At 43.4% G+C, this 24,274-nt stretch overlaps 1 protein-coding gene across 1 annotated transcript; it reads right to left on the reverse strand.

Annotated features, from left to right (window-relative positions):
• Positions 1-465: 465 nt before the first annotated feature.
• On the reverse strand, positions 466-23,388 carry LOC104291567 (beta-galactosidase-1-like protein 2). The gene is made up of 20 exons (XM_009890820.1): positions 23,360-23,388; positions 22,979-23,038; positions 21,525-21,722; positions 20,848-20,916; positions 20,435-20,530; positions 18,755-18,863; positions 18,349-18,441; positions 15,396-15,477; positions 12,322-12,386; positions 9,974-10,058; positions 8,777-8,914; positions 8,019-8,099; positions 7,695-7,801; positions 7,146-7,292; positions 6,654-6,725; positions 5,644-5,722; positions 4,332-4,419; positions 2,368-2,482; positions 1,315-1,431; positions 466-844 (listed from the first exon to the last, which is right to left on the reverse strand). Exons 1-20 carry the CDS (start codon positions 23,386-23,388, stop codon positions 758-760), a joined length of 1,917 nt encoding a protein of 638 aa, XP_009889122.1. The 3' UTR covers positions 466-757.
• Between the last annotated feature and the right edge of the window lie 886 nt (positions 23,389-24,274).

Genomic DNA, 24,274 nt, shown 5'->3' on the forward strand with positions numbered 1-24,274 from the left:
GTGACAGCAGGGGTGGAGGGATGACTGAAAGACTAACTTGTCCTTTTCTCCTCCTGCACCTCCTCCTTGGAAGTTCTTATTCCTGCCTCGCCTGAAACAGAAAGATCTATTTGATAGAGAACAAAACACATTTCAATTTTTAAAACTTTTTTTCTTTTTGAGAGAGAGACAATCTCCATAGTAAAACTTTGTGGAAAAAAAAGCTTGAATTAAAGTCATTTGACAACCAACTCAGCTTCCAACAAGTGAACAAGTAATGGCCTCTCTGCAGAGTGAGCTGCTAAATTATGCCTGGAGGCACAACAAAACAGTTTTCCATACCTGGTTACTCACATGTTCACCAACTATTTTCTCCCTATCTAATTATAAAAATGAGGAGGCCAGTAATAACACATTTTTAAAGTCACTGGAGAGCTGAGCTCAGCTTTCCGTTCAGATGGCTTCAGTTCTTTCTCTCTCTCCTGCCTCCAGCAACTTTTTGCTCCCCCATATTCACCAGACGATCCATAACATCATGCGCAGCTATCCAAGCTGTGGGTCCTCAGTAGTGCAGGGAGATGAGCTTCTGCATCCGTCTACGAAACAATGGACTCTGGTTCCTTCAGGGCCCATTCTCTCTTCTGAACTTACTGCCAAAGAGCAAATCCTTTACCTGGGTCTAGTGGAAATTAACGTGCCCAAGTGCCTGGGCCATCATGTCCCCAGACATGCAACCAGGAATATTCAAGATGAACCAAACAAGGGAAAGAAGCCCTCATCAGTCCACGTACTGGGTTCTTCCTAAATAAGGTATGTCGACAGATTGTATTATGCGTCCTGCAGTGCGTTCTTCAAAGATGACGATCTGCAGAAGAGAGGGATATATAAAGTTCCTTCATACAAAGGCTGAGTTACTTTAAATATATTTAGGAGGAAAAGGCATACGATCACAGCAGGGGAAGGAAGCATCATTTAAGGAGATCAATCAATATGAGACTGTACAGTAACTGTGATTCTTCTTCGGCACCACATGATGCAGAAAATGAACCAGCACCAAATCAGGTTTGTCTTGATTTTGAACTTGATGCAGTGCTTTGAAGTTTAGCTGCCATCCTCATCATGTCTCAATGGTTGTCAGAGCCATAGTCAGCTTTAGAGCAGCTAAATTTTCATAGATCTTAGGAGATAACAGTCTCCTTCCTCTCTATCGCCCTGGTTTTCAGCTAGAGATAGGTAATTAATATACCATATATTTCTAGCTCTTTGCAATATGACTCAGAGCAGAATCTTTAATAATACAAACAAGCGAAGAGAAATCCCACCAAAGCCTCTCACCTCATTGCTCCCTTTCCATAACCAGGGGCCAGGAAGGTAGAGTGTTTCCTGAGGTCCAATTTTCCAGTAGCGGCCCAGGTTCTGACCATTGACAAACACAACTCCTTTTTCCCAGCCCTAGAATGAGGAGAGTACACAGACTTACTGATGCAGCTGTATTGCTTAGTTAGCATCCGCACGGAAAACTATGTCTGCTTTCACACTTGCGTTCTTTCAGGCCACTTTCTGCAGGTTTTCTGCTTGCTTTGCCTGTGCAACTCCCTGCAGCCATGAACATTTAAGTAAGTCCTATTGCACAGGAGTTATCCTTAATGTACTAATTAAAAGGATAAAGCTTTCAAAAATGTGCAATTTATGATTCATGCTTGTACAGGAAACTTCATCCTTTTGAAGAGACATGTCTTTATTTCTTCCCAAGCATAGAATATCTCCCCTTACCTATTTCCCAGGTGGCAGAAATACTGTATTGCTACTGACTAGCGTAATCTACAACAAAGCATAATGGAAAAGTGAGCAGTACAATCATGATGGGCATGAACCTTGGCTCTAAGGGACTGAAATAGGAGCAGGAAGTTTAATAATACTTAATATTTCATCTCAAGTTCTATGCAAGAGTGGCAGTCTTCCACAGAAGGAAGATGTGAATGCAAATTCTCGTGCCATGTCTATAAAGAAGTGACTCTTTCCATATCACATTGAGGAGGCAGGGATAAAACTAGTGCCTCCTTTAATTTTTGTGCCCATTACTCCTCTGCAACTAGAAAAGAAATAGCATTTGTATGTCAATAAAAAAGACTAACTGTTCATTAGCAGCTCTGCAGGATCAGTATTGCACTTGTTTTCTCATCAGGACCACTACAGACTGAACAGAATTACCTGCCAGCTTGATAGGACTTCTACGCCCTCAAAATAATTCTTTCTCCAAGATCAGAGGAAGACTAAAAAAATACAGACTATAAGGCAGAGCTCAGTCAGAGCTATTACACAAGTGTCTAACCTGCTTTTTAAAAAATCTCGATCAAGAAAAAATAGGGGGGGCAAAAAGGGACTTGCCTGCAGCTTCAAGAAAGTGTCCTGTGGCTGATGCTCTATCCACAGCCTTCCACGAAAAAAAGCCGGACCGACAAAGTAATCTGGGACTGCACTCCATCCAGCAGTATGTCGCAAGCTGTAAGAGAATGACCAAACACAGGTAACAGCAGGGAAGCACCAGGCAGCACTGAGAGACACAACACTGGTCTCAAGATCATTGCAAACCACTGCTTACAGTGGCGGGTGGGTGTCATTACAACAAGGTTGCTATTCCCTTGCAGGCCCAGAATGTCATGCAGTTGCTTTCTAGTGGTAGGGCCTAAAAGTAATAATATTCTTCGTGCTGCAAAGGGATGAAGCGGTTATCTCCTGTAAACATGCAAGGCAAACACCTAGCTGATCTCTCTCCTCCCCTTAAGATAAGTGTAATGGTGGTACATGTCTCAGTCTTCATTATCCTATGCTTGCCACATCACTGATAGGCCAATTTCTGGTACAAGAAAAGGATATATGGGGCTATCACCATCTCTGATACTTTACAGCAGCAGCGTAAAAATCTCTGCTTCATGTTGGCTGCTGAAGTGCCCATCCTTCTTCAGATATGACAGTGCCACAGCGCAAGCTTTAAATGCATGTGGCTTGCACAGGCTAAAGGAAAAGCTGCAGAATTGATAGGATTCAAAACAGACATTCCTGGCCATGTTCCTGCGGAGGAACATGAACACATCCTTGCAAGTTTGCATTAGTTAGGGGGAATCTGGCATTATTTCTTACCTGTGGCAACGATTTGGGAGCAGGGGACAAACAGAAGAGAAAATAAGGAGTGTCAAAGTGCCGCACAAGCCTTGAGCTTCTGTCAGAACATGTTCCTTCTGACCCTTACTAACTGCATCTCTTGGATTCAGGAAGTTATTGATCCAGTGCAGCTTGACTGCTACTGAATTATTCAACTAAAAGCCTACAACAATTCCTTTCACAATACCACGCGCTCCATCCTCCTACGCAGCGACTGTAAGCTGATTGTGTTTCATTGCTACTGGTCAATTGCCAGTGACTGATTGTAGTGTTGACTAATCTTGCTTTTGTTTGGGCATAGCAGTTCACTTGCTTTAATGTTCCTCACTGGAAATATTCTTCTAAAACCCTGCAGGCAAAGGTTACGTCAGTTACCCCATCAATAAGAATCCTTCAAGTAGCCCCCCAGCACCTGTTAAGGTTGTCCTTAGAAATTTCAAAATGTAGACTTTTTTTCTTTTAAAAGCCATTTCAGTCTAACATTGCCTCTCTCTGCTTCCTACGTAAAATGTGGGAGCTGTGATATCTTGGGGGATGCACAAGTGTTACTTTCTGGTATTAACAGCATAACTGAAAATAGTCTCTCTGGATTGTGGCCAGAGTCCATAGGGCATCTGTTGCCTTAAATGTTTGCTAAGGTTTTCTATATCTACTAATGGAGGCTCCTTGACTTACCCCTGCTAGATTTCTTTTTCAGTCTTTCTTGAATTAAAGCAAAATAACTTCAAACAGAGGAAGCCATCTGGACTTGTTAATGTACTATTAGTAGCTTCCTAGAATTAATCTGTCCCTTGCGAGTTTGAATTACTAAATATATCAGCCATATTGCTGATTTCAAGAAAGACACAGACTTCTCCAACATGTGGGTGTGTTGGGACCCACCCCTTTGGGTAAGCCGTACTTTTACTTACCTGATCTAACCCTGCTGCACAGGCTGTGAGGAAGTCTTTAAATCCTCCACACTGGGAATACATTTCACCCCTAAATAATGGTATCGATAAAGTGCCACCATTTTCTGCACTATTTCAGGCAAAGGTATCAGCGAGGAGCTCAGCAGTGCAAAAATCCACCTACCTACTTTCACCTTGTGTTGATTTTCTGATACATTTAACTGCTACCTATTAGATTTTGTACTGCTGGTAAACAGTTGGTTTCAAATGAGGAAGAAAAAATTTTTAAATCCCACAAACCTTTTCATGAAGCCAGGTTTCATCTCCAAACTGTAAATCTTGAAGTTCCTCAGGGGGGTTTTATTCAAGAAGACGTCACCAATTAAGCCTGCAAGAGCAATGGGGGCAATGAAGAGTTGAAAAACAGCTAAAGCTGATAGATTTTCCTATTTGAATGCGAGGAACAGCAGGAGATGGAAAGCAGCCACATTCTGCAATGGAATTAGAGTCCATATGGTCCCATTGCTCATCCAGATTGAGTGGGGAACATTACTATACTTTGGCCTCTCCACTCTCTTCTTTGCATCAACTCACCAAGCCGTTAAACACCCTCCAAGCAGAAAACATTGTTGGCACATGCAGCAGATGGGGTTTTGTTGTTATTGTTGTTTTTTAGTTAGCTGCCCACGTATAGATATTTTTAAAGCAGTAGATCAGTTACTTCTCTAATAGGTACAGCAAAATATAACATGGGCAAGCACTAATGTCCAGGGCTGAGCCAGTGCTTTTCATCCAAGAATCTTAAGACACCTTAATAAGTAATTTCCCTTTAGGACTCTCTTCTTAGATAAAGCTATTCTCCATGTAGCAGGCAAAGCCTGGGTCCTAATCCAGTGTTCTAATTACAGGACTGCAGTTGAGACTGCCTAAGCAGCGCAGAGGCTTTATGCACCTCTTCTGCGGTAAAATAAAGTTAGTACAGTCACATGCCTAACTCCATTAGTCAGTTTTGTATAGTTTTTGTGTACAGTTCCCCACTGAAATAGAATCCTGGGGTTTCGACCTCCTTCAGGTCGAAACTGTGTGTGATAAGACTTGAACATTTTAGTAAATTCTGCTCAACAGGATGCAGTTCATTCCTCCTGATACTGTGTGCGGTTTTAAATGTAGTGGTCCTCCAATATCAAACCCCAGGGGAAAACACAGATTAAAAAAGGTATTTTCCTTCTTTCCCTGAGAAGTAACATGCTCACAGAGCAAGAGAAAGGGTACCCTAACATCACCTAGCAAATCTAGAGCAGAATAAGATTCACTGATGGCCTTGGGTTTAGTCGTACCCCTATAAAATAAGAAGCCTTAATGCAAGCCATCAAGCAGCCACTGCTTTTCATCTACCATCACTCCGGACAGGGGGTGATGAACTGTGTTTTTTAACAAGTTCCCTCCGTCATACTGTTTCCCACCGACTCCCAGATGGTAGTCTTGGCCAGCGCTACGATAGCTGTATTGGGTCTTCAGTTTGGTTCTGTGTAAAGTACACAACACAGAGTTCTACAGTGCTTAAATTCAGAGAACTATCTAGGACAGTTTGAGAACAAAGAGCTTTACTTACCTTTTCTCTGTTCATTCAATGCCAGGCCATAATTGACGCGACCACGGTTCTCTACGAGGAGCCTTAGCTGCCTGAATCCCTGGGAGGGGGGGAAGGAAGAGCATCAGCTGGACCAGTGTGCAGCATGTGCTGTATCAGCCATAATACTTGGTTAACAGAGGTCAGTAGAGGTGTTTAAGAGGGGAGGTGGCACCAATACCTTCAACAGTTGCAATTTATCTGTTTTCTTTAAACTTCTGAATTATGTGAACAGTGCCCCCATATCTTTCAGCTACTGCAAATAGTGATGCCACTGAGGAACTCCCAGCCTCTTCATAGAAGTTTTCTTTTTTTTTACTGTTGAATTTTTAAGTGCCATTCTGGTATCACCCACAGAACCAGAGATGGAGTTTGACATAGTACAGGCTTATGTCATATAGCTCTCCCACAAGTCATGAGAACAACTAGTACATCCACCCACTCACCTACTCAGAGGAGCCACGCACAGCTCTGTTGACACGCATTCCATCAATATACTATTCTTATTGCCAACTTCTGCCAGGGTATAGCTACTCTCAGAGCTACAGTCCCCCCATTTCATTTGAGACCTAAAAGGTGCAAAAGCCCCCAAGCCCCCTTAAAACCTGCTTTGTGCTAAGGAAGGTGAAGCCTACATGGACCTAATCTGCACAAACAGGGTACTGGTACCCAATGTCTACAGTTTGTGGGTGTGGCAGAAAGGCTGGCAAATTTTGTGCAGCAAGGACTACGCTGACTTGAATTTTCTCCATGGAAAAGTATTCAAAAAACACTTCTCAATCACAAATAGTAACTTGGCAGTGAAATCACGCTGTATTTCACCAGTGAAATAGTGTCTAATTAGATTATAACAACTGTTCCCTGTGTCCCGCTACCATACCAGCTAGTTAAATGGATTAGGTGGGAGGTGACTTCTTGAGAGCTATGCCTCTTCAGCAGTCTTGGTTCTGTTATCCACATACTATTGCTGTGAGCAATCTCCAATTAGTTACCTGTCCTTCAGGAAGGGAGAGCTCCACTGTGTTGTAGTCCAACTCACCAACGTACATGGTGTTAACAAACACCTGCATAACAGAGCATAAGGGAGGAGAGCAAATTCTCATCAATTATACTATTAACATGTGTTGCACAGGTTACTGAAGTTGTATTTGGGGAGGAAATTGTCTCTGCTTGAAACTCGAACCAATTCGGTGCCCATAACTGTGTCACTGGGTGGGACTGTGCGTCTAGGTGGGAAAAAACATTTCTCCGAACATTCAATATTCTGATGTTTAAACATATTGTAAGTTTTAGTAGATGGGAACCGCAAGCTGATTTACAAATGGTAAGAGTTGGGGCTTAGCTGAGAACTGAAAAGAGCGAATCATGCTTCTAATCTAAAACTTCCCGTTTTCCTTCATGGTTGACCCATTCCCTGCCTAGCTGCCAAGACCAAGGCATTTACATCTGACTGAAGTTAGTCACAGTTGTCCTCTGCTCCTTACCTGTGCTCGGTCACGGACATGGTCCCTTGAATGCAGATGTCCACCGCCAAATATGACAGTCTCGTAGAGCACATATCCATACGACTGCCCACTGCTATCATTTAGATGCAGATTCTCCATGTTAATAGGAAGCTCTGACTTAATGGGCTGCAAAGGAGAAACAAATTTAACGGTGGAAGTCGCCTCTCATAATTGACAGGCCACATAGAGGCAATTCATTTAAGACAGGTGTTCCACTCTGCCACAGGTTACGTTTTCCCTGTAAGCGTCCAGAGGTCTGTTCCAACCTGAATTACCTTATGACTCTATGAAAGCAATGACGACAAGGTACCAGAAAAGGGAGCCAAGGACTTGCAAAACGGGAATTCCAAGGAAACAGAAGTAGCAGTAAAAAAGGTGAGATCAAAGATCTGCGTCCTTTGTGTATCCTTGATAAAATAGTCCCCAACCTTATCCTCATGGGATAACAAGCCAGTGCACTAATCACCTTTTCCACCTAAGAGGTGATGCCTTTTAGTACATTTAGTGCATTAAAATTGGTAGTACTACCTGTAAAAGAGATGGTAACACATCCCAGAGAGAGATATATTGATGCAACAGGATCGCACCGTATGATGCCTTGCTTTCAATCATGGGAGGGAGAGGAAGAGGCTGGCCTGTGATGCAAAAAGAAAGAGAAAGATGGAGCAACTATTTCAGATGCAAAAAGCCAACACATATTTAAGGCCCCTCCAGATCTCCTTTGGCCCTCCCTGCCATCTTTCAGAAAAAGCAACCAGAGTCTCAGGGCTCCAGCAGAAGGGCCAGTTTAAACAAGTCTCTGATTTAACACTGTAGGTAGAACAGTATTTTGGTTCTTGGATTTATAATTACCAATGATCATGCTGAAGAGTTGTCTGAGCTTGAAAAATTTGGATGTGTAGTCTCCAGCCTCTGTAAGCACAGCATCGTAATCTGAAAAAGCAGCACATATGTTTTAAAAAATGCACAGCAGCTCTGGGACAGCCTTCATGTACGCTGTCATCAGAGAAGTGAAAGCCCAAGATACAATTTTCTTGGCACTGTCTATATTATGGAAACCTGTATGCTTTTATCTGTGTGAATGTAGCTAGACAAGCATAGAGTTGCTTAATTTGGAGAAGAGCCACTCACCAAGGAGCAACGTACTTTCAGAGATCTAATTTGCACTTATCCAGAATTTCACACAGGATAAAGTCAACAATTAACAATTTTAACAAAGGGCTGTTGGGATGAAAAGAGCTTACGGTACAATTTGGTGTGGCAAAAATAAAAAAAAAAACCCTGTATCTCAGATCACCGTCTTTCGCTAGAAAGAAGAGCCAGCATGGAGATAAGATGAAAAGCAAAGTTATCATGTGCGACTTCTATTCCCAGTTCAGAATGAGGGGATCCTCCACATCCTGGAATGGGACTGGAAATAGGAAACACTAATGTAAGCCCCGTTAGAGGCAGGCATTTGCTTCTGAGCTATGTTCCAACTCGTCTCTCTGTGACAAAGTGGTTGTACTGATCATTTCTCAATGTGTCCGTCAACTGTAACTAGCCGAAATGGTAGTCCGAGCTGCACTCTCACAGTAGGTGCATGGGCAAGGCAGTGAAAGAAAACTCACCATAACTGGTGACATCTGACTTGTATTCATCAGCCTCCAAAGCACCGTTCATGAAGCCAAAGTTGGTGCCTCCGTGAAACATGTAGAGATTGATGGATGCTCCTAATTTGAGGATGCTTGCCACAGTATTCACCATTTCTGTAAAGGAAGGGCAGTGCCAGGAAGGACACAGACCAAGAAGCTAGGCCAACACTCTGCCGGTAATTCAAACTAGACACAAACATTCTGGTCCTTGTCAGTCAGTCACACCATGTAACTACAGTGATTCATATTGTGATTTGTATTTTGCCCTCAGTGAGGGCAGCACGTCTACTGACATATCGGGACATATTAATACCTTCAAATATACCGCTTGTATAGGTGAAAAAGGGTAAAGCTCATGTAATTGAGCAGGAATTTTGCTGTTAAGCAGAAGAGTTGTAAAGACTACTCAGTCAGACTCCTAAACTCAACACACCAATGACCCAATTACAAAGACAATTTCAGGAGGATGAGAGCATCATTAAAACAGTCTTATATATCTCTGTTCTCACTGTACTTTAGATGCCCTGGAGGTTCTGGGGTTGTTGGGGTTTTTTTAGTAACAGTCTTCTTTCCTAATGAGCTTTTAAACTAGAAAAAAATATGATACTTTTCAGAAGATGCTATACTTGCAAGAGGCTTAAGTTCACCATGTTTCCACAAAAGGTAAAATAATCCTCTCTTAACAAGGAGTGTTTATTCACTAGACAAGTAATGTCGTTATGATGGAGGTTTCACCAAACTTGTGACATTTTTACAAAATACAAATAAAGTCTTCACAGGATTTAGATTACCTCAGGAGGTGAAAGAGATGACTTAAATCTCTGGGCTGCATTTTTAAATCAACATAGAGTAGCACGAGGCCTTAGGACACGTTGACACTAATACCTTAAGATGTTTGGCTCGCTGCACACCCCATAGAGTCCCTCTTCAAGGAATAAAAATAACAATATATATTTTTTTAAAAAGAGCTGCTGTTTACTAACACTACTAAGGAAAATCCAAGGCACGGCAATGTGACCCACACACACACACACAGAGATTATTCATTTGCAAAGGCTCACACAAAGCAAAGGTTACAGCAGGACAGAAAATCTGAGAGTTGTATGTCATTTTTCCATGCCTATTTGCTAAGCAATAAACCTGCTGTCTAAAAGAACAGTATATGGTGCTCACCATCTGCATCAAAGACATAGTGAGGGCCTCCCCAGTTATCAAACCATCCCGTCCAATACTCCATGACCATCTTTGGCTGATCTCTCTGTATCAAAACAAAACCAAAGAGTTAAAATAGAGACAGGGCAGTCTTGCACTCATCCCTATTTTCTAGAGAAGCATTGTTCAAATGCAGTTTGGAAACATGGTTTACAAGAGTGTTTTCTTCTCAAGTTGGCATAAAAAAAAAGCAGCTAAGGAGCTCTGAACCTGTGAGGAATGAGAAGCTGTGGACCAGCAATGCCCAAAACAAGCAAGCAAAGCAGAGAAGTACTCTGCTAGGCACAAAGCAAAAACCACGGCACACAATTAGGTGATACCAAACCATTCTGGATGTTGTTGTTTGGTAGAGCTGTAGCAAAAAGACAAACCAACTGTCACTGTTTAGCTTCTGCTAGAAATACACATTTATAAATGTCTGCTTATCAGCTACGCCACTGCCAGCTGAGAGTTTGCAGGTGCACTGCAGCCAATGCTTGCCAAGGTAGGAACCGCAGACCTTAGCGGCTTAATGCCTTTTTAATGCTGCATATGGTGTTGGCAGGGAAGAATTAGCCTTTGCAGGAATTAGGTCTTCATTAAAAAGGCTCTGCACACAGAGCAATTGCTTCCCATTTGTCACTGCTTGCCAGCTCCCTTAGCTCCTGTAGAATTCCACCCGGTCCCATCACACTGGACAGGACAACATGTGCCCAGCCTGGCTGGCACTCGCTCCTCATGGTATTTATTTCTAGTCAAGGCAATTTTGCCCTGTATTTGATAGGGGCTTTACCTGATGCCACATGAAACGGCCAAGGTAAGTGGCATTAAAGAAACTCATGTTTCATTAGGAGAAAACAACTGCAGATGCCTGTAATAATCTAGTTGTTCCAGGTTCAGACCAGCTCTTGGAAACATGTTTAATCAATCTGTCCCCAGTAAACTAGTCAAAGAAGGAGTTTTATCACCCTCTGCAATAAGAGACCATAACAAGGCAAAGATAGTGTAGCTTCACAATCCTTACAAATATGAATGACAGGCTTCCTATTTTGTAATTAGTAAGTGTGGCAAAGGAGGAGCTGCTTTTATTGGGCCATATTACTTTTATGTATCACATTGGGAGGGAAGGTGCTGCCTTCTGTTCATTTGCAGGGTTTGGGGAATTTTGTAAGACCTAACAAAGGTGAAAGCACATGCAGCAGAGCCCCTTTTGCCTGTACAGAAAAAGAAAACAAATAAAGTGGTAGGATCCAACGTTCAGCATGCCAGCAGCAAGGTTTCCTTTCACACAGTCCAGGCAAAAGCCAAGGGAAGAGATCAGAAGAGAATCGATCACGGCCAGGGCCAGATGTCAGTTGTTCACATCTTTCCAGGCTGACATTTGGAGCAAGCAGAGCAACAGGGAAAGAAGAGGACAGAGGATGCAAAGAGAGAGAGAACTTGTCACTAGAAAGCAAAACTTGTTATTCCTTGACTACTCCCTCATCACACAATCAAGATACTTTTCTCATCAAGTGGTCATTAGCAATTCCCTACCCCTGATTCACATCTCTGACAGCATGGGTGGTGAAAGACACTGAATTTGAATGCTTTTCCGCAGTGAGCACTGTTAAATGCCAGACAGGCTGCTGAGAAGGCAGGAGGAGCTTGGACTGCGCTGTGTGGAAGGTGTTTTGTGAAGTTGTTGTGGAAGCAGATCTGAAATCAAAGCATTCCTCTGATCGATTCTGCTGCAGGTCCTAGCAGAAATAGGACCAAAAGTCTAGTGGGGCCAATACTCTCTTCTGCACAGCATGCCATTAATACAACTTTATATATCTACACTGAATATGAGGTATTGGAGATGAGTGAAACACCCAGCACAGCGTACCCTGAAAGAACTGCAGTAGATCAGCACCCAGCATTTGAAGACTACAGTTTTCAAACATGCTTTTGATGGCATCCACAGCATCAGGGTAAGAGAATTTGAGAAAAAAGATGCCTGAACTTCAAGAGAGAAGTCTGACAATTGCAGAGTAGGATGCTAATGGGTATCAACACTTGAAAGTGTGAAGAAGTCTAACCCCTAAGCTAAGGACAGGCCACGGGACACAGCTGAATGGAAAGCTTTTAAGAAGGTGCTGGATAACAGCATACCTAAAACCTTCACTTTCCAGAGAAATCATTGTAAGTACCGGTGCCAGAAGGATTTGGTCTAAATGAGAAGGAAGCCCAAATACTGGTTCAAAAAAACCTAAAAACCAAACCAATACAAAACCTCAAAACAGATTATCAGTGCTTCATTTCTAATGCTGTCCTGGAAAACGTAGGTGAACTTTTCTGCGTCTTACCTGCACTGTGTCCAGATATTTCAGTAGCCCAGGTTCCAGTTTCTGAAAGTTAACAGTGGCCAATGCTATTGGGAAAAGAAAAAGTTTTTATTAATTGAGACACGTACAAAATGCGTAGGGGACCATCTCCTTAGGCATCAGCCCAGCACAAGCTCAGGGGGACCTGGAACAGCTGAACCACCAATACAACCTCCTCGGAAATTTCCCATCAAAGTCTTCGCTTAATATGCAGACCACAGCACTGGACCACAGCATACAGTGGAATACTTGCAGGCCAACTTTTTAGCTCTAATATTCAGAGATACTAGAAAGAGAGAGCATCAGAGCAGCTCATGGGGTGTCACAAGCTTTAATTAGAGGCTGTAAAGCACTTGGAGATCCTCAGATAAAAGGCACCACATAAAGGCAAACTTATTATTAGAAAGTCATATCTGGATGCCACACTGATCTCCCAGGCTTTAGCTGCAGGAATCACTACCCAGGCAATATCTTACAGCTTGTCATGTCTGTGGGGGTGGGTGAGAAAAACCGCAGTACAAGTGAACCAGATAGAAATTGTAATTGGAAGACTTATCTGTGCTTCTGCCCTGTGCAGCATGGGGGAACCGGCAACTAGTTTGTGTGCACGGCATGTATAGCGAAAGTCGCTGCATGATCTTCAAGCACTAGAGCGGGAAGTCCTGTCTGCAGGAGCTGATGTGTTAGAAGACTCTAATCTGGTGTCAGTGTCCCAGCCCCCGGTACACGTTTGAACTGTTTTCATACCTTCCTAGCCCTCGGTCACACTGATGATATTTCTCCCAAGAAACTTTGAAAATGCAGGAGCAAAGATATGATTCTGTATTAAAAACTGACTTCTTACAAGAGCGCTGGTATCAAATCCAGCCCCAGTTGTGTCAGACAGAGCACTTCAAACAGAATATTCACAGAAGCAAAAGCTCACTTCTCCCTATTTATACCTTGATTTTAATAGGCTGACCTATGTAGTGTGCTAAGCTGAAGAATTTGGCATAGGCAAATATGGTGGGAGAACAGAATAAAACACGGATTTAGCGTTGATGCCAACATTAGTTGGCAATCCTGAAAGCAAAGACGCCCAATTCTGCTCTTCATGGTGTGGAGAACCAGTCCCCAAAGCCTTCTTCACCCTTTCCACAGTAGATAGTTACACACAGCTGTCCACCATGGTGCTTCGGCCATAGCCAGGAGACAAACCGGAGTTTTTATTTTGTCACCCATCAGCTCCCAGAATGGCTGTACCAGGTCAGGCTAGAGCCACCCAGCTTGGGATTCCTGCCACTGACTGTGCCCATGAAGGCAGGATGATTGCAGGAGCTGCACAGGTACTCTGAGCCTGACTGAGATTTTCTTCCCTCCAGCACGGAACATCCCACTATACCCATCCTCCTCATCCCCTGAAAATGTGCTGCAACCACTGAACAAGGGCTACAACGCTGTAGTTTCAGGTCCTCCTACAAGAGTTTTCTCTGCAGAGCACCAGACTGACTGCTCCTGGCATTAACAGGAACCGACAAATGTTTCTTGGAAAGGAATCCGTGCACCACTGATCAACAGAATAAACAAAATCACAGAATCACTGTATTAGTTTTCAACTCCAGCATGGAGTCTTCTCTGTATTTTCTTAGGCATTTCTACAGTAGATTTTGTTTTCTCTCCTTTTGCGCTTTCATAACCACCTTACTGCTATACTGCTTTGAGCCCTAGTTATTCCACGCATCTGACTACTTGACATGTTGACTCTAATGAGCAGATTGTTATGACATCTAAGAGGCAAATTGGTATCAAAGAGCTCTCAGCATGCAACACGCTGGAAAAGACAACTCCAAACAAGAACGAGCTCTGAGGCAGTAAACATTCCCACAGAAGATGGTGGGCGCTAGACAGGGATTTCCACACCAGCCCTTCTGCATGCCAGCTCGCTGGCAGGAAGAGAGTGACTCTGTGTGGTCAAGGCTGGAAACTGCTGCACACCAAAAAAATACAATTGAGAAGACCACCATACTGACGAAGGCCCGTGGACTTCAGAGTTACTGAATTTGTCCCTCTCATACTGTCATATAGAAACAAGAGGAGGAAAAAAAGGAGGCAAAAGTCTTCCCCTTTAATCATCTCCATGCCTGAGATTAGAAAATTAACAGTATTTATGACTGAGTGATGACAGGAGCACTCAAAGACTGCACCCTGCAAACACTTCATTCAGGGAAGCAATTACTACTCAGGGAGACAACTGGCAGAAACACGGGAGAGATCAGAGGCCAAGTACATAGTAAATTATGCACATCTGACACACTCCTTTCAGCTGGACAGGGTGCTGGGCCATCTTGTCTAGACTGTGCTTTTGCCAAGAAAGGTTGGACCAGATGATCCCTGAGGTCCCTTCCAACCTGCGATTCTGTGATTCTATGATTCTTTACCTACCTAAGCTTGATGAGAAGACAGGGCTGCCCTGCAAACCAGTGCTAAACTTAGAGGACGTTAGATTTCAGAATCTAGGTTTTCACGGACTTTTTTCTTCTCTTTTCGATTGCAAAGCAGGTATCTTAAGGAAAAGTTATTACTACTAGTGATCGGTGAGGTACTTGTTTAATATATATTCAAGTGAAGCAATAAGGAGTAGTATTTTCAGCATTTTAATCTGGGGGAAACATCACCAAGAAATGGTAGGTGCTGCCATCTCTTGGCTAACCTCATTGGGAAGTACAGACACCCAATACTAGACAGAAGGCAGCCAGGTATTTCCTTTGCACGCGCTTAATGTCCTCGAAAGCAGAGAGGCTGCCTCCCCATGGAGCAATCCTGCTATCACTGTGTTACACCTTATGTTGAAAAAACCCACTCTAAATGTTTCTGGGAAGGGACTGGGTTTGTTCTGCGTGCGTACCATCCAGCTAAGGGGGTCCCTCCTCTGCTGCTGGAGCTCCTGCCACAAACAGAACACAGTTAATGGGTGCAGCTTAGCAAACAGAGCCTGCTGCTCTCATTCGAAGGCTACATTTCATCAGCTGCCCCGGACAAAGAACATAGTCTTACCTTGCTCTCCGACAAGCACATACCTCCTTCCACTAAGCCAAACGACAGCCCGTTCTTGTTGTCTGAAGTCATTAACAGTTCCACAATCCCTCTGTTTAACAGAGCCTAAATTAAAAAGAGGAAAAGCCATTGCGTTAACAGCCCAGGTATAGTATTTGTCAGGATATTAAAGCACTGAAGTACATTATCACCTTCTCTGGGGACAGCTTAAAACTGGTAGTGGCTTGGTAAGAAATATTATTCCTGTGACATCTCCTATTCCTCCTGAAGCTTCCCTGCCTACTTTTTCCAGCTTAAAGACAACTGAAAAATCATATTTTGTTTTAGAGAGCTGGATCGGTTTCTCACTGATGCATCAAGCTTCAAGATTTTATCTTCTTCTTCTGACATCAGTTTAATAAATAGCTTCACTTTCCATCAAAAGGCGGCTTCAGGCGGAAGAAGAAAAAGAAAAGCAGCTCACCCTTCCTGACTGTCTAACAATGGAAGCTGAAAGGAGAAAATAGCCGCTTTGCCAGTGAATGCCATCACAGGCTCAGGTATCTATGTTCTTGAATAGCCAAGTCTGAATGAATTTACTGGCTCTTCAATATCGCAGCAGTGTATGAAATAGCACTATAAGGTTTTTAAAATGCATATGCACACACAAGGCTCTTCCTGTTAGAATTCTTCTCTTACAGTTGATTTTTTACAGAACAGTGGCTGATGTTTGAAGGAGAGATTAGGAAACCCTAGTTGCAAATTAACCCCTCTTTTCACTGTACCTGCATTGGAAGTCACTCCTTCAGCTTCAAGGCACTTTGAAAACAAGCCTCCAGTCTCTTAATTCTAAATTACTAACTGTAAAATGGTGATAAAGACACATCAGCTCACACAGGAGTTATTTGCATCACGTGCACCAAGTGGTTAATGTCTGCTGTGTGTTTATTTGCATATTGCACATGCCTAGACACAAAGAGTAGACCTGAGCATTACACACAGTCTACATTAGAGCAGCATTCCAACAAGAGTTTAAAGACAAACCCAATTCAGCGTTAAGACAACCTGGTTATTTATCAACTTATCACTAAATTGATACCTGAGCAGATGCTGGTATTGGACAAAATTCAGCTACTGAGGGAACCAGAATTTCTAACAAAATTTATTAAGATAATTCTTGGAGCACTGCACTGATACCAAGGTTCTTCCCCTCCTTTCAAATATAAGCGCAAAATGGAGAAACATCAGACAGCTGCCACACATTGAAATGCATTACAGGATTTCGGGTGCAGCAGAGAAACCAGGAATAGAAACAGCATCTGAGGCAGACACAGGTGTGCGCTCAGCTAATCCCAGCTCATGTACAGCGTGGGGAGGGACGTGTCAATACACCCTTTCATGGCCAAGGCGTTTTGGAAGGCAAAGGCACTGCTCCCAGAAGAGTGAGATAAGGACAGGGATTTCAGGTTTTGTGTGAGTTGTGCTTTTTTTTTTTTAATGGGTATATTAATTCCAGGAAGATTGCAACATCGTCATATATGCTAGATGCAGATGTGAATTAATCAACTTGCCACACTCAAAGCTCAAAGCCCACACCAGAACAAAGACTAGGAGCTCCACCTCACATTAGATCCCACTTCAACCAACAAGGAAGCCCTGCAAATCCTGCTTTCCCACATTTTTGTCTTTAACTACTGTAATATACATCCTCAGATGTAAGTTGCACACAATACCAGAACATGACGAAACAGCACTGCAAAAATACACCCACAGGCCTGGCAAGGAAACATTATCTGTTCTGACAAGTCTGTGAAACATCACAAGCTCTTTCATCACTGAGATATGGAAAGGCAAGCACCGAGTCGGCATGCTGTTCAGAGACAACAGTCTCTATGCCGCATTCATTTAGGGCTCTCAAAGCCATTTGTTTATATGTTTGCCACTGGTGGGACAGAGCGGGGGGAAACTATGTAGATATAACAGACAATTTTGACGTTATCAGTTCAGATTGGCAACTGACTCTAACTTGTTCGTATGTACACTTCATATTTAACCTTCTAAGCAATGTTAAATCACTCCACGAGATGGAGTTAGTGCAGGAACAGGCACCACTCTAAGCAGATTAGGACTCCTGCCATGCGATTTATTTGGTTGAAGAGCCTCTGTATACCCTGAGCAACAGGACAATCTGAGCCAGAGCTAACCTCAGGGTGCTCAGGGCAAAGCTGGGGTACCCAAAGGGTTTCAGAAGGATCTGATAATGCTGTAGCAGAAGAGCAGGGAACGTACAATTTACAGCACATACACACCACTGGATGGGTAACCTCTCTCACGTGCAGCAACACTATTAAGCATTCAGTGAGAAATTAAACAACGAACCTTGTGAGACATACTGCAGATCTTGTTAACTGTCTGCCTTGCAATTGTACTGGGGGTGAATGAACAGGTCAGAGGCAGATCCACCAGGATAACCTGGCCTCCTTGGGCACTGGCCAACTCTTTATCATTCAGTTCAGAGGCAGGAGCCAGGGCACAGTCTCGTCTCTGTTTGACGAGGGTAAGGGAGGCATTAGGCAAATTAACCTGCCTGATGCTGAGCTCCAGATTGCACAAGTTCAGGAGTGTGCTGGTGGCTTGTTCACATAAACCTTCCTCCCAGGAAAGTCAACAGAGACAAAGAGAAACCCTTCTCTAATGTCATCCAAGAGAAGCAAAACAGGACTATCAGGAGACAGCTTCTTCAAGGCCAACTATTACAGATACTCCCCCATTTCCCTATCACCATCTTCTCTGGAAGATATAAGAACAGGCTTATCAATATTCAGAGGGTCATATGCCATCTCTTCCATTCCAGGAAGAAACATCAAGGGAAATCCAGCTAAATTCTGCACTGATGCTTTCAAGGGTTTCTGAAGCCATGCTCAAAAGTTATTCAGAAGAAAGAAAGGAAGGTAGAAAGAGATTCACCACAGAAACAAGTAAATGTGCCAACGTTACCATTTTAACATAGGTCATGTAGTTTGGGTCTTTGGCGTAGGAACCATATTCATTCTCCACTTGGACTGCAATGATGGGACCTCCTTTCTTGTACTGTTGGGAAGAAAAGGGAGAAGTTGTTCACCGTGATTTCTAATCAGAGGGACCAAAATCACAGTGGCACTGGCTTGCAGAAAGGATGCATGAGTCTCAGGTGGACTCAGCTCATCCTCCCAAAGTCTATGCAGAATCAAACAGCTGGATCTGGAGAGCTGACACAAATAACTACTCTCCATACTGGTTCGTAAAGCGAAGCTAGTAGATTGGTTATTGCTTCAATTACTGCTGCCATTACACGACACATGTCACACTCATCTGTGCAGACAGTTCCCACTTGTGGACAGAGAGGGTAATGGATCGTACTTGCCTGAAGAGGGACGACAATAGGCATCAGATGATCAAAATAGGCATCCACAGCTTCTGTGAAGCCCTTGTACGTTGTCCTCAGTTGCATCTCTGGGTCTTGCAGGAGCCAACTATGAGAAAAGCAGCAAAGAGCATCTCCTAGTCTCCTGTCCAGTCAAGGCTGCCAGAAGTAACACCACCCACCGACATCAAGGCACATTTGGGCAGGAATCATTGGTCTTTCAGTGTCACTCGGCTAAGCCAGCGGTGCAGGTATGGACAACATCGTGAGTCAGTGAATGACACCATGCGAGGCTATCTACCACTCACACTTCTAAATGAGTTCAGACTGCAATTGCCAAGCCGTTCCCCTTCTTTTTGTTGTGTATTTTGGGCCTAAGATCATTTCATTAACTTTCCCAATAAGATTTCAAGGGCTAAACTTACCACTCTAAAGGTTACTCTGGAAATCCCCACATCTCCAAGGGCACACTACAACCAAGTGCTCCCTCATAAAACCCCAATCATCGCTCAAAACAAAGCTTCCGGTAATTGTTCCCATGGTCTACTGCTGATTTACAAGACTTAGTTCGCTGGTTTGGGGTTAACATAGAAAAGGGCAATTTGTTTAAGAGCAGAACAATGTAGTGCTGTAACAATTTAAGCAGAGTGAGCTTGTACCTTCCTTGTCTCTGAAAAAGGAGCCATTAATTAATAGTGCTTCCAGATGTCTGAAAGACTCAATTCCTGTATGCTATATGCAGCTCGGTGGGCATACAAAATCATCGCCTTTTTATCTGTAAAATGAGAATAGTCCTGTTGCTCTTTATCAGAATCTTTTATCTGTCTGATTAAAAAATACATGGGTGATGTGGCAACAACCGACAATATATGCACTTCTCATAATCTAACACAGAGCTAGCTCCTGCCTCTGGTCACAAGTAGCCACGCTCTCGGGAGTAAGTCCCTGACACACCTTTGCAGTTCTGCACCTGAACTCTCTGATGCCAAAGGTAGGGCATTCTGAAAAATGAAAAGATTAAAAGAAATAATACCCAAATTTTGGCAGGCAACTCCACTGAGGTTTATGCTCTGTGAAGTTGAGGAAAACAAGTGGTATGTAACCTGGCACTGGTTCCACTGGGATCTAGTAACCAGGCAGGTCTCAAAGCTGACGTATGCAACTCAGCTCTCAAAGCCTCTTACCAGCAAGCTGTGTGCTTTAGGAGAAAATACAACAGGAGGTTGGAAAAGTTATGGGTCTTTATTACTGCCAGCCATATAATACATATGTTCTAGTAAGACTTTTAAAATGGAACTGAGATGAAGCAGATTCTTGCATCAAGCAGCAAATAGTACTATTCATATTATACATAGTCAAGTTGCAACAGCAACAGAAGATAGATTTCCCCAATTCTATTTTCTTGCTGTAACCATTATGCCATAACACAATTATTATTTTAAAGAATAACCACTCAAGAAACCCCCAACTCTGGTTTCAGACTTGCTATCTCTACTGCTTAGGACAGCTCAATAACATAATGGGCCTTTAACTGTTTTGGGGACACAGGAAATAAATATTCCCATCTAACAGCCAGCCACTCTAAATCTTTGAAGGGGGCTCAACCGTATCATCAGGGGTTTTGGTGTTTTTTTCCACAGCGCCAAATGCTTGCCTCAACTGAACTACGTACACACTTACCTGGGCAGACCACCAAGGTCCCATTCAGAGCAGATATAAGGTCCAGGACGCAGAATCACCCACAGTCCATTTTTAGCTGCCAGTGAAACGAAGGCCCTAGAGATCCAGACAGCACAATTATTGTCTGACTGCAGAATTCCTACTCCATGCACTCCTAATACACCAATCACCATGAAATTTAGGGACCAGAACCAGAAGAGAATTGCTTCGTGAAGCAACTATGCTGGATTGGGACTAAACCTGCAAGTTCCCAGGACTGCAGACAGCAGGGGAAGGAACGAGTGTCTCCACTGCCTGATCAAGGTACAGGCTTTGCTTCAGAAGCTGGAAATGGCATCTTCATCCAGAACCGCCACACACGCCCTCCCCTCAAAACAGCAGTATTTAATAATAGAGCTGTCTGTACCACATACTCTAGATCCAGGTTTCGACTGAAGTCAAACTTCCCTCTTTCTTGTTCATGAAGGTTCCACGGCACGTACCTGAAATGCAGAGTTAGGGCAGTGGAGGTGAAGGGCTGAAAAGGGCACTGCATTTGCAAAGCACAGAAAAAAACCTACGCGTTCCCTTTGTTAGTCAGTAACAGATCGAGAGACTACCGCATGTACACATTACAAGTGTCTATTTACATGTTATTTGTGCCTTTGCTTCATTTTTCTGACAAGTCCTTACTTTGTTGCACTCTTTTCCTGTACTCTGCAATACCCGAGCTTCTCAAGACCATCAAATGTGGTCTCTCTCTAGGTACATCTTGCATTCTCCAAACCAGAGCAATTTCTAAATCAGAGCTGTGCTGAATGGCCGTTGCGGAGCCTGACCCTTCCTCATCACGTCAGCATTAAGGCAGCTCTTTCCCAGTACATCTGATAGACATCTGTTCCAGTCTGTATTTGAGAATACTGCAGTGTACAACGGTTAAAGAAAACCTGAGTTCCCACTACTCTCTTCTTTATCTTTTCTCATAATAACAAGTACAGAAAGACATTGTTATGGCCCACTGGAATGAACACCAAAGTCCCACCAACTACTATGGAAGAGGGGAGAGGCTGCAAGGTACATGTGACAGAACCTAGGGAGAGGGGACACTTACGTCGTGAGGGTGTTTAAGCCACATGCTTTCATCTTAAGCATGCGGTCTTCCCAGTATTCCCTGGGGACTCGGAAATAGTGCATTGAACCTCCAAATATGCGGAAAGGCATGCCTTCCAGGAGGAACTGGGAGTTTTCTGTCTGCAAGCCCAGGGTCCTCCCCCATAACTGCAGAGGGATCAGCTCACTCCAGTTAAACCTGGAAGAGAAAGAGAGACATATGAGCATCCAGTCTCTAGTGAAGAAATCTGTCCCCCTAAGAGAGGCTCCTCATTGCCCCCTACCTCGCAGGATCAGTTCTGACCTTCCTACTTCTTAAGTAAACCATGCTCTTTGTCACACAGACCATAAAGATTTTTCAGAAGATGATAAAACAGATGGAAGATCTGCCCAAGATGTGTATTTAATATTCATTTCACTAGTAGCTTCCATCCCGAATGCCCCAAGCCACTCCGCAACTCTAAAACTGAAATGTAGCACTGCTCTGGCACAGATCATGAAACTAACTTGCTGAAAATACAAGATGGGCAACTTTTCACTCTCGATTCTAGCAAACTCTTTCATAACTTATGAAATTTAAGATCTCCCTGTTTTGCAGTAGGATGACGTACACTGGCTGATTCCCAGATCCTCACTCCAGCAGTGGCTGCATTTCAGTATTGCTACTGAATGCCTCGTGGTCGCTGATATCTTCCAACACAATGCATGGAAAAAATAAAGAACCCTCACCCGTTCACTGTGAACAGAGGACCTTTTCCTTAATTTAAAGAAAACTCCTGGACTACACTGATCAGTCAGGAAAGATGAGGTCTGCTGTCATCACAAACTTACCTCTGCCTGCATTACTGCTTAGATTAATTCCTTCAAATCTTATTTGCCAAAAGAACCGGAGCAAAAGAAATACCAGGTTCCAAAGCGCTTATCAGCTTCAATACTCATGCCATCACAGCTCCAATCGGGTCAGTTTCTGCATGCAAGAAACTACTTCCCATTGCCTTACATGGCTCCCCAGTTCATTTTGGCTGAACCAAGAAAACATTTTATCAACCAGTCCAGATCCAAAGCAGTTACGCTGCCTCCATCAGACCATCCCAGTTCCAACTCTGAATACACAGAAGAGTTAGACAATAGCAGCTTGTTCCCCTGAGACGTTATCACAGCCAGATGCAAGGGATGAATTCCCGTCTCAAGAAAGCAAGCGACCCACACATTTGAGAGAAATGTCACATTCGGAGAAGAGGGAAATACCTAAGCCTCCAGCTGTTTCCTAGACTACGCGTAGAGCGGGTATTAGCAGAGGGTGAGGACTTCTCAGAACTCCCAGCTTACAGGGATTGCTAACCAGGAGCTTGCAGCAGTTACCTGTCTTCTGGCACAAGACAAGGAGACTACAAGGGAACTAAATCTAAGACTTCCAGGATACTGCACGGGCTGGCTGACAAGCACGGAGGGTACCTGTATAGCACAGCATTCTCACAGGGCTCTGAAACAACCGGCAGCAGGCATGGGTAATACCTGGAAAAGGAAGCCTAGGTTAGATACTCACTGCCTTCAGTCAACGAGCACTTGCGTGCGTTTATTGTCAAACCATTTACAAAAAACAGTGCTGAGCAAGGAGATAGTAATGTATCCCATTCAGAAAGTGGTGCAGTAATAGCACAGCTTTTACGAAAGCAGCGCAGCTCAAAGTAGGGGAAATAAGCATGAAATACCTAACTGCCATATCTAAAGGGTGACTGCCTAAATAGGAACAGGATCAAAAATGCTCATCTACAGCCAGAGACTGATGACGTGAGGCTAGCAGCATTGCTCCCAAGGAATTACTACAAATCTTACCAGCAGGGGAGGTGGTTCTCAATCCACATGCAGGATTTCCTATGGCTACCTGCCCCTCTATTCTGCCAGAACGACATCTCACACAGATTGCAACTTTTGCAAATCAGATCCCAAAACAGCAGCGATACCTACTTCTATTGCTTGGTGGCACGCCTGAAGTGGAAAGCTCAAACAGGTCAGCAGACAAAAAACTCCAATTTTTAAAGATTAGGTTGGAAAATACTTGTTTCCAATCTGTTTCTGAGCTAGATAAAGCCCTAAATTACCTCTGCATACGACAGTACTGCTAACTGCCACTGGTGCAAGAATGAAGGCTGTACTCAGGAATACACAGGCAGATAAAAATAAACAAATCACTTAAGCTCATCTCCTTAATCCTGGGCATAACTTAGTTGGCAAGTTTCCATCAAGTTTCCTGCCTTAGAACTGGTAGGAAGCTCCCAGGTTCCCAGTATTTTCAACATATTATCCTGGATATCCTGAAACCCACATCTCTCATTAGGATCTGTTCAAGCAACTTCTGAAAAAAAAAAAAAACAAAAAAACCCAACTTCTGTGACTCAGCAGAGCTTTATCCTGTTACCCTGAGCTGGATTTCCACAGCTCAAAGCCCACCTGGGCTCTGTGCTTCCTCTTGAGAGCAATGTATAGCTCCCAGTTCATTTCTTCTCACTTGAGAATGGCAGCACAAGTTGCAAAGAATCTTTGTCCTTTTGCTAAAGGTTACTGGCCTACTTTGTCCCTCTGTAGCCATTTCTTCCCTGCTTCAGGGAAGTCTCCTTTTTTGCAAAAAAAATAGCATTAGATTACCAACTTCGCCAAGAACAGAAGCTTCGAAATTGGGTTGGACAACTTAGTCCTTAATGAAATGACCTGCCTTTATAAGATGTAAGTTGAAGTGCAAAACACTCCAAA

Source organism: Charadrius vociferus, unplaced genomic scaffold (assembly GCF_000708025.1).
Source record: "Charadrius vociferus isolate BGI_N301 unplaced genomic scaffold, ASM70802v2 scaffold858, whole genome shotgun sequence".
In the NCBI taxonomy this organism is placed as follows: Eukaryota; Metazoa; Chordata; class Aves; order Charadriiformes; family Charadriidae; genus Charadrius; species Charadrius vociferus.